The following is a 10,627-nucleotide window of genomic DNA, read 5'->3' on the forward strand; positions in this document are numbered from 1 at the left end:
CACAAGCTCTTTCTCAAAAATTTCCCAGGCTTTGTAATTTAAGATAGCTGACTCTACAGAGGTGGTTATCAGGGTCCTATGATCGATTCAATGGCAATTTTTCATCATATAGGGCAGGCTGTACCAACTGTATGTGTTCTGAGAGTCTCAGGCTTGGAATGGTTTCACAAAGAGTGAAAAATAAAGTTATTTTGGATCTCTTTAAAATTTGACCCTGCAGTTATTCATTTGCCTGCAAACCACTCCACAGTCAGGAATGGTTCAGTAGTATGTTCTCCAAAAATCCTTTTACTGTTTTTGTAGACCCTTTGCAATACAATTTTCTAGATGGAGGCTTGACTAATTCTACATTTCTAAGCTGCCTCTGTGGAAGAAGTTTTCTCATCTGCTTCCAGCACAGGTGTGATCTCTTTAAGTTTTGAAATTGGTTTTTAAGGACAAAGGCAGACAATGAAATTTCATCCAAGGGTCTTATTAAAACCTCCATGTAAAAAGTCAGACCTTTCCAAAGCCTGAAGTAAATGCAAAACTAATGTAGCCATCTCCCACCAGTGTCATAAGCATTGTGAGAAACAACTGCTCACTTAGCAAATTTAAAAAGGTTTATTAAACCTTGACAAAAATACAACAAAAGGACTATTCGCAGCGCTGGGAACTGCTTTCGTGAATACCACGTGGCCAATTCATCTTCAAGATGGATGCTCAGTCTTTTATACCCCTGGGGGTTGCATCAGCCAGCGCTGGCCCCTCCCAAAGTCTGTCAGTCAGCTCTTCTTTGCCATTTATCGATGGAGACTGCTTTCTTGTAACTTGATTGGACATCAGGTGTTGCCATGCTGCACCCCCTAAGCAACAAGCTTTTCCATTCCCAACTGCCCCATGCAAAGGACACATGTGCACACCTTCTTTTTTATCTGTCCTAGACAACCCCATCTGTCTGATGGTAACAGTGGGGGGGGGGGGGGGAGGAAGGGAACTATAGGGAGAACAGAGGACATCTAAACTACAATAACATAACTATACATCAGTAAAGCTTTTCTTAATATTCACACAATAGTTATCCCTTAATTGTGAGAGCAAATCATCTCATTATCCATCTGTAACCGCATGAAATAGACAGAAGCTTTTCAGATTAAATGAAAAAGCCTTGGTTTAAGCCATCTCCTGTATCTACTTGTCATTCCTGCATACACGGGTTAGCAGGAGAAAGTTTTAAGTCTCTGAAATGACTGGAGTATTTTGTAAATATACAGTAAGGTCCTAAGTGGAGAGGGCTCTAAATTAACACTTGACCAAAAATATTTTGTGATACTCATTCAAATATAATTTCTTAAGGGTGCTTTTAAATCCCCAACTCTTACTCCATGCACATAGATTAACACCTGGACCTGCAGATGATCTTCACTGTACAGATTCATTCCTGCTTTGGCTATCTGCCAGTGGGTTTTATGTGAAATACTCTCTGGTATAGCCTCTGCATTTAAAGGATGCCTATAAATATCTGCACTGGCTGACAGGACAAAAGGAGAAAGAGTTAGACATTCTTTGAGAAATGTAAGATGTGCAGAGAGCTGAAATGCCCATGGTGGCTTTTCTGACAGCTCAGGGGGGCTCTGGGAAGCCAGGACTGCTGGTACTTTCCCAGCCTCTCCTTGCAGCAGCATTTTCCCCTCCTACCAGCAGCTGCAGGGGCAGGAGACAGGAGGGGCTCAGGAAAGCTGAGCTGTTACCTGAGCCAACGGTGACACCCAGAACTCCAGCAGCACAGTCAATCTCTTCTTACATCTGCAGCCCCACGTCCATGCCACCTGGAAAATATCCCAAGGTTTAGCCCTTTTTGCCTTCCTGAATGACTACACTTATTGAGAAGGAAGACATATTTTGCTGTAGTAATAGAAATCGTGTATACTGTGCTGAGAGTAAATTAGATCAGCCACAGGCACATCTATATTCCAACACCTGCCTTCACACAAAGTGGATTACACTCTTTCATCTCTATCAAAACAGTTAAGATATGATGTTACTTTTTGCAGCTAAGGTTGAGGCAGACAACTTATAAAACTTCCCATTCCTGCTTCCTCACTACTGCAAGAAGTCTCAGTGAGACCACACTGAAATTATTTTGGTAAGCTTTTGTTGAATAAATGCACAAACAGAGGCAAACAGTACATACAAGGACTATGTCAAGATTGAAATAATAGATGCAAGTTCTGTAACAGTGAACAGTGAGTCAGAATTTCATTAAAATGACCCTAAACAACCACTTGAAGACACATACCTAAGCAGACAGTGGTAAAATAATTAGAGAAGTAAGAGAGAGCCAGGCATTATTGTCTCTAGAAAAACATTTCAATAGAAGCAAGAAAACACCTTAGAACTGATCAGCACACAGGGTGTGCTGAGGACAACCCAAATTACACAAGACAATTACAAAGTACAGGTGTATTTCCCACTCCCAGAATGCAAAAGCCCTGTCACCAGGGTACAGCCTGCACAGCTGCTGAGGTAGATTCTTGTTTCCTTTCCAAGCTCAGGCTTGCCTGAAATCCAAAGGGAATACCAGTTCCTATCTGCAGGGCTGGAGGCAAGTCAAGTGAAAAAGCACCAAAGCTGAGCAAGTAGCAAATGTTGTAGGCCAACAACTGTAGTTTGACTACCAAGCAGAGAAGTTGGTGGAGGGGAAGGGCATGAACGGAGTCGAAAGTTTGTATGTTCCAGCTGAGCTGAGGTTAATTGAGAAGAAAATAAACAAACTAAATCTGTGTTACACCAATATAAAGCATAAAGGTGCAAAACAATGTGAAACAGAGCAAGAAAAGTTACCAGTGCAGCAAGCACAGAAATAAGTGGTCCAGGAACCACAATGATCAGGCTTGGCAGTGCCTGAGAGCACTTTTTGTCACTCCTGGACAGTACCATGTTTCCTCTTTGAGAAAATAACCATGAGCATCCTTTTCTAGCTGAAACAGACCATTAAGCAGTACTCCAAAAATCAGGGCTAAAGTGCCTGAAGATGCATCCAAAATGTGAAGCATCTGTGCTTCATTCAAGTCTTCTGAAAATGCATGATGTAGTCCATTTGCACTTTCATAAATCTGCTGGTTGCTTTGTCTCTGTGTTTTGAAAGAATTATATTGAAATGGTTACCATTCTGCATGTCTTTTCAAGGAAAGATGAAGCCAACTTCTGTTTATTCCTGCCATGGCACAGTTGGAAATGGGATATTTGCCAGGAACTCACACAGTCAATGTGAGACAGTTGCTACAGGCTGCAGCTCTATACCACCAGTTTTCCTTTGCACTTTCCTTTCCTTTCCTTTCCTTTCCTTTCCTTTCCTTTCCTTTCCTTTCCTTTCCTTTCCTTTCCTTTCCTTTCCTTTCCTTTCCTTTTTTTCTCTTAGAATTTGGCAAGAAAGTTTATCTAAAAACCAGTCTACATCTTGATAATCTTCAGGCCACCACAGATACTGATTCCTTTGTAGGAAGTTTTGATTTGGTTTGTGTTTCTTCAGTTGATACTGAGAAAGTGGCCCAACCACTACCATAATGAGGACATCCTTCAGATCACAGAAGTACCTGCTCTGGGCAAAATTAAAGGATTCCACACACCACCCATCTTTGAGCAACTGCCTGGTCACAATGCAAATTGTTTTCCTGCTGTTCCAAATGGCATCATGAATATTTTTGATATGTTCTTCGCCAGGCAAGAAATCTCCTCAAAACACAAGGTAAATTGTCACCATGATATTTTCTGAAAAATTCCTTTGCAAGGATTTCTTCTCCTGGGAAGATGAGAAGCCTCAGCTTCTCCATGTTTTGCTCCTCTGGAATGTGGTCTGGAGATCGTTTATCCAAACATGTGAATTGTTTTTAGTTAATGGCCAATCACAGCCAGCTGTGTCAGACTCTCTAGTCTGTCACAGGTTTTTATTATTCTTGTCTTGTCTAGCCTTCTGATGTATCCTTTCTCTCTATCCTTTAGTATAGCTTTAATATAGCATTTTTAATATAATATAATATCATAAAATAATAAATCAGCCTTCTGAAAAACATCAAGTCAGATTCCTCATCTCTTTCCTCGTCCTGGGACCCCAGCAACCACCACAGTAAATTTTGATAAAAACAGTAAATATGTTTTTATCAAAATACTGTGAATCCAGATGCTTTAGCAAAGAATTCTGGATCCATTCAAAGTCATTTTTGCTGTAGCTCAGATATGTATCATATTTGTATTCACTTTTATCTACTGCTCATGGTTGGTTGTCTATCAGTCTTTTTGTGGTGGTTTTATACCAGATGAAACAAATCCTCTGGCAGCGAGTAAAAATTATGACTGCCACCAGAAACACGAGAATAATGACCAAGAAGAAGATGAAGAGTGAGAATCTGAGTGTCTGCTGGAGTTCATCTTCATCACAGCCATCATATGTCATATATGACAGGGGTACCCCTTCAAAGGCAGGAGGGTACACATAGTACCTGTCAAACCGGGAGCCAGCCAGGGTTACATTGGTTTCATTCAGCCACACTAGTAGGCTCTTTAAAGCACAATCACAGACATACTCAAAGTCATAAAGACTTCAGGCTCAGGGGAAAACACCTGGTTTCCAGATAAGTTTAGGTTTGTTAGGCTTTGTGGGAAAAGCCTGGGAGAAAGATGAGACAGTTTGGAAGCCAGGTTAAGTCTTTTAAGAGATGTTAGACCTCTAAAAATCTCCTGTGGAAGAGCCCTGAGGTAGTTGTTATTCAGATGTAGAACTTGAAGTTTGGGCAATGCCCCAAACACATCCAAACATAAATCTCTCTCCCACACCAGCTGTAACGTATTTTCACCTAGATCCATAGATACTAACTGATTGTTTTCTATAGCATTAGCACTCTTCACACAGTAAGAGAACTGGTTCTGTTTTAGGAAGATATACTGCAGATCTGGAACTTGGTAAAGAACATACATACGGTCACCTAGGTTTGCCAACCAGTTTATTTCTAGTTCAAGGTGTGTTGCAGTTATTGCTCTGTTACTTAGAGATACTAGCTTATTGTCACCTAAAAAGGCAGAGGTTAGATGTGAAAAGGAAGGGAGTATTTTAATGGCATTGTCTCAGAGATCAATTATTTTCAAATTGACTAAATGCCTGAATGATTTGTCACAAATCATCCCAGTATGATTTTGCTGTAGATCTATATATATTACACCACACAGACCCTCAAAAGTATAATCATACAACTCACCCAAAAGGTTACTTGAGAGATTGAGAATTTTTAGGTTGCCCAAGCCAAAAAATGCTTACCTTTGCATTTATCTTGTTTTTGAAAAGGTTCAGAGATTCCAGATTGCCAAGACTTTGAAAGACTAAAGAATTGAGAGAGAAAATGTAACCCTGTTGTTATAGGTAAAAATCGAGCCAGTCAATTTAATAAAAAATGAAAAAAATACAATTTATTTTACGACCGCTATACAGTCCTGACAGCCAACAATCGAGGGACAGCACTGATCCTGGGATTGGAGCTGGGTGAACACTGGCTTGACCTGTATTGTATCAAGCCCCTACAGTTCACACATGCTGCATGGCAGAGTTCGTTCTTATACTCTTTTTCTAGCCCAAGGCTAAGTTCATTGTCGTCTTTTAGTGTCCTCCATATTCATGTTGGTTTCATTCTATGTCCTGTGCTGCACAAAACCTTGTCTGGGAAGTGATCTGTGTTGTCACTCAGTTACCAGAATTGGGCATTCAGATGTATGTTCCTAATGGCTCTGATTATCTAGATTGGACATCTTCATGGGCCATCATCGCTGGGTGGCTTCCTGGTCATTCCAGCGATGATGGTTGTCTCCTGTGGGCTAGGTCCTGTTTGTATGTTAATTCCTTTATCTTCCTCTGCTGCCAGCCTCGATTTTGCCATCCCATGTGGTCACCCTCTGTCCCCCGACTATGGTGTTTAGTTTGGACATATTTCATAGACATACGGTTTTAACCAGCACGAATTACTAAATTACTCATAACACCTGTGAAATATTAAAGAACCTTAGATTACTTCTTCCTAGTCCTGCAAAAGTAGAATCATTAGGATTTTTTAAATTATCAAAGCCAAATCCTGAACCCATTATAGGAATGCTAAATATTAAAGGATTTATTTGAGTCCCTTTAATGGTTGTACAGAGATACTGGACTCTCTCTCTGTGCTCCAGCCATTGTCACTAAGGTCTAGTGAGCTAAATGTAATATTTTTGAAAGGATTGGGGCACTTGGTCCCATCTTCAGTCTTGTACAAATGATTAGAACCGAGGTTAAAAAATAAAAAGTGTTTTCCTCAGCTGGTAAGATTGGTTCGACAAAAGTTGGATATCTTGTTGAATTTCAGGTTCACACTTTTCAAGGCTGTTAGATTATAAAATAAGGGGTGGGCATGAAGTTTTGTTTCATTTGAAACAGATTTCATTTGTTGAAAGAGCCAATTCTTCCATTAATCTCAAATCTTGAAAGTAATATTCTTCCAGGATGGAATCTCCTAGGGAATTGTGAAACAGATGGAGAATAGTCAGGCTTGGCAAGCCCACAAAAGCATCAAGATGCACTTGAAGAATCTTATTGTCTCCCAGGTCTAAGATACAAAGGTTTGGCAGGTTCCTGAATGCTCTTTTTCCTATGGTAACAGGATGGACTAACTGGGTTCCGATTTCCAACAGCCACAACTGCTCCAGCAGTGGAAACAAAATAACTTTTTTGATATAGTTGTAAGTCAGGAAAAGCTTCACTTTATCCTTTGGCACAGGTGGAACATCTGTGAGGCCACAGAAAAAGTATAGGGAGACTTGGGCTTCTGAGTAGCACCTTCTAGATGCACACACACCACTAGCTAGTGACAGCCCAAAGACAAGGAGGAGCTCATGGCACAACGTCATGAACCTATGTAAAAAACAGTGACAAAAGTGACAGCGAGAATTAGTTCAGCGGTTGGCTGTCTTTGCAGTGAGTTTCAGAGCACATTTTAAACAGCTGTAGAATAGAGGATGAATGTCACCCTAAAAATGTGTGACACCCTAAAAAACCCTTGTGATTTGGGATTTATCCTTCCTCTGAAGTCTAACAAGCATCACCTGATAGGCTGTTTGGTCAGAACATGCATCCCAAAAAGATGTGAGGGCCTCCTAAAACCTAAAAAGTAACTCTTCTTTATGTTCCTGTCCCAGGGTGATGTTATGATGCTGTATCCCCAGTCGGGTTTTCTGTTTATGCTGGATGTTATATTATGTGCCTTCAAGAGTGGCTCTGACAGTGAAGGCAGGGAGAACAAGAAGAAGCACAGAGTTTCGTTATCAGCTGCACTCTCCCTCACAGTTGGCTGGAACACAGAGCTCCACTGTTTTTGTCGGGGCGTGGAAAGGGCAGAACACAGCTCTCCTTTTGCATTTTAGTTAATTTAGCTAGCTGAGGCAGTTTGAGTTTTCCCTGGACTGTTTTTCTTTCCCTTTTCATGGAACCATTCGATCCTGCCCTAGACTGGGACCTGGGGAGAGAGCTTGCACTTTGTAGCCTGCCAGGGCCTACTGTGGGCAGCAGCCTTTCCCAGCACGGGAGGGACTGATAACAGACTGATCACTCCCAGGAGAGCCTTTCTGAATTTGTCATCTCTACAGAGCGGCAAACGAATTTTGTCATCTGGTATTGTTAATTTTGTGTGCTGGGGAGTGCCTTGCCTGTTAAATAAACAGGTTCTTTCCACTTCTCTCCGAGGAAATTCTTCCCAAATGGGTTGAGGGGAGGGGCCATGTGGGCTTGCTTTCTAGGAGGCCCCTTTTGGAGGTCTTCTCCCAAATTTGCCCTAAACCAGGACAGTTCCTTAAAACCCCACCAGGTAAGAGTAAAAATCCTGGCCTAGCTATTTAATCTGCACCATGGAACAGGCAGTGCTGGTGTATTAGCTTAAGTCCTTAATTAGTTTTTCCAAAAAGGCTAAAACAGTTTGGATTGTCCAAGTGCAGCCACCCAGTCATCTCAATAGAGCAGGCAAATACTGCTCTTTCCCTGAGTGCTCTCCTTGTCACCTGTTTGGAATTCAGATTATTATCACACAGAGGTGCCTAAAAGCTGTGAGTTCTTAAGAAGGGGAACCTCTTTTGGGGCTCCTTGAGCCTCAGATTAACCTGACAATGTGAAATTGTTCTGGAAATGGCTGTAAAATATTTTAGAAAGAATAGGCAGGAACGAGACTAACGGTGATGGAACAAAACAAAACAAAACGAAAGTCGTAGCCTGAAACTGTGCTGCAAGATTTAATGTTTTATGAAAAACTACATTTCGCAAACTGTAAATTCTTAAATTATACAAAAAGGTGCATAGCACAATTTATGCAGCTTACTGATGAATCCATTTATTCTCACTCTCTATTTTTCTTGCATTATGTCCTCTGTCTGCTTGTCACCCTTTTTATCTGCGACAAAAACCTCTTCTGAGCAAAGAAGGTCTTTTTTATTGATCATGGGAAAGAACAGAGCAAATTATTAGCTCTAAAGTGGTTGTTTGTGTAGTGTAGTTTAAAAAAAACCTCCTAACCTTCTAACTAAGATTGCAACCATCTGCTTTTGCTTTTAGCCAAACATTTATTGAAATGAAATGATGACTTAATGGGTGATTTTTCTGTATCCTCCAGCACAATTTGCTTAAAGACTGGTAAGTGTGAAGTCTTGTAGAACCAAACCCCCATCTAACATCTGCAAAGTAGATCTACTTCAGAGAGAAAAAGTGGGGCTTTGAATGATTACTGTTCTGATTTGAGCCCGCCTCCCTCTTTAAAGGACAAGAACAAAACTCCATACAGAATACTGCACTACTAAAATTAAATTAAAATTATGCTTATTGCTGTCATACTATGGGATTCCTGGGAAATCGGAAAGTATGTCAGTAGAAGCCACTACGACATTCCCACTGCAAAAACCAAAGAAGCAGCCAATTTTACAGACTATCTGTTCCATTGAAAGTACAAGAATACTACAACACAATCCAGTCCTATAACTGACATGATCCCACTGTATCAAACATTTTTGGTGATGTTCTCCAAGTCACCTGATTATATTAAAACCTTCACTTGTAGCAGCTTTGACTGCTGGAATGAGGCTGTGAATTTTCACCCTAGAGGCTCAAACACTAAGTGGGAAACCCACATAGCTCACAACTAAAAATAGTGATCTTGTAATTTTTAAGACACTCTCATGTGCTTGAGACAAGCTCTGATCCTTGAAAGTAAAAAAGATTAGGGATGTACAATAAGAGTTGATGTCTGAAGTCCTGGCACTCAAACTTCATTCATGTTTTGTCTCACTAAGAAATTTAGGATGTGTTGCAAAGGAAATCAAATTGCAGGCAGTGAACATCAAAATTATCTTTTATTTAGCATAGTAAAGAACAGAGCAATTTATTAGCCCTAAAGGGGTTGTCTGTGTACTGCACTTTAAAATAAACATGAAGAAATTTTAACTTCTTCTATGGGGAATAATTCCAAGTACTAAAAAATAATTGTACCTACTAACCTCTTTTTTGACCTAGCGTGCACTTTTAAAGGGGACTTCATAAGCAGTAAACTATATAATGTCTGTTGTGACTACAAAATATTGTAGGTTATTAAAAAAAGACACAGCTAAAGATACAGCAGATCATTCAAGATCTTTTTTACTTTTTTTTTGCTTGAACTATGAAAGCAAAACATCAAGTTATCTTTTTTATATTTGATAACTATTATATTGCTGCTTCTTGACACCTTGATATAAGGTGTTTAGCACAAATAGTTTTAAATTACATTTATCTTCAGACATTTACATCTTCATCCCAGATTAGATGGATGTTTTTAAAGTTTGGGCAAAATCACAGCATCATCAAAAGAAGTGACAAAGAGAAAATACTTTAAAAGTCAATATTTAACAGATATGTGTACAATAGACAGCTAGAAAAAGATCAGAATGTTTAGAGTGCAAGAATTAGAAAATTTTGGTTTTAAATTTTTAAATGTAGTTTTATTTTTATTATGAGAACACAAGAAAATGGGGAAATAATTTTAGAGATCTTTTCTTTTACGTCTACCTGCTTTTCCACATTTTTGTGAGCTATAAAAACCATCTAACAATCTTTCAGCAGTTGTTACACTCCAACTTTGCTCTGATTTAGTATCAAGCAAGATTTCACTGGTAAACTCTTTGTTCCCTTTCTGCCTAAGTTTTTACCTTTTTTCCTGAATCCATGGGCAGCAGAGGGACACTGGTACTAAGAAATGCCTCTTACTGCTTGCCACGCTGCTGCGTCGAAATTCCTCTACTCCCCCAGCCGTGGGGAGGAGGCGGCACCGGCTAGCCGTGAGGACACTGCAGCAGCTAGCAGCGGGGGGCACTACCCTGATGCGCCGGGGCGTCTGGGCAGCGCCTTCGACAGGCGGAGCAGTGGTGTGGGGAGCGGCGAAGAAGAGGCGAAGCTAAGAAGAAAAGAGGGTCTCCACCAAGTGGTACAGTCCAGAGGCTTTATTGTCTCCAGGGGAGTCCACAAGGGAAGACCAGGAGAAATTAAATACATGGGTATATAAAGGGGGTGGCACACACACAAGGATACAGTACACTAACCAATGAGGGAAAACTAAGGAGG

At 40.4% G+C, this 10,627-nt stretch overlaps 1 protein-coding gene across 1 annotated transcript; it reads right to left on the minus strand.

Annotated features, from left to right (window-relative positions):
- Positions 1 to 4,051: 4,051 nt before the first annotated feature.
- Positions 4,052 to 10,233, minus strand: TLR5 (toll like receptor 5). Its single transcript, XM_038132183.1, is given in 6 exon segments — positions 4,052 to 4,560; positions 4,563 to 5,287; positions 5,289 to 5,380; positions 6,007 to 6,156; positions 6,159 to 6,263; positions 10,216 to 10,233. Coding segments are annotated over 6 exon segments (1,599 nt in total).
- Positions 10,234 to 10,627: the final 394 nt, after the last annotated feature.

The sequence above is a fragment of the Motacilla alba genome, chromosome 3 (assembly GCF_015832195.1).
Source record: "Motacilla alba alba isolate MOTALB_02 chromosome 3, Motacilla_alba_V1.0_pri, whole genome shotgun sequence".
Taxonomy (NCBI): Eukaryota; Metazoa; Chordata; class Aves; order Passeriformes; family Motacillidae; genus Motacilla; species Motacilla alba.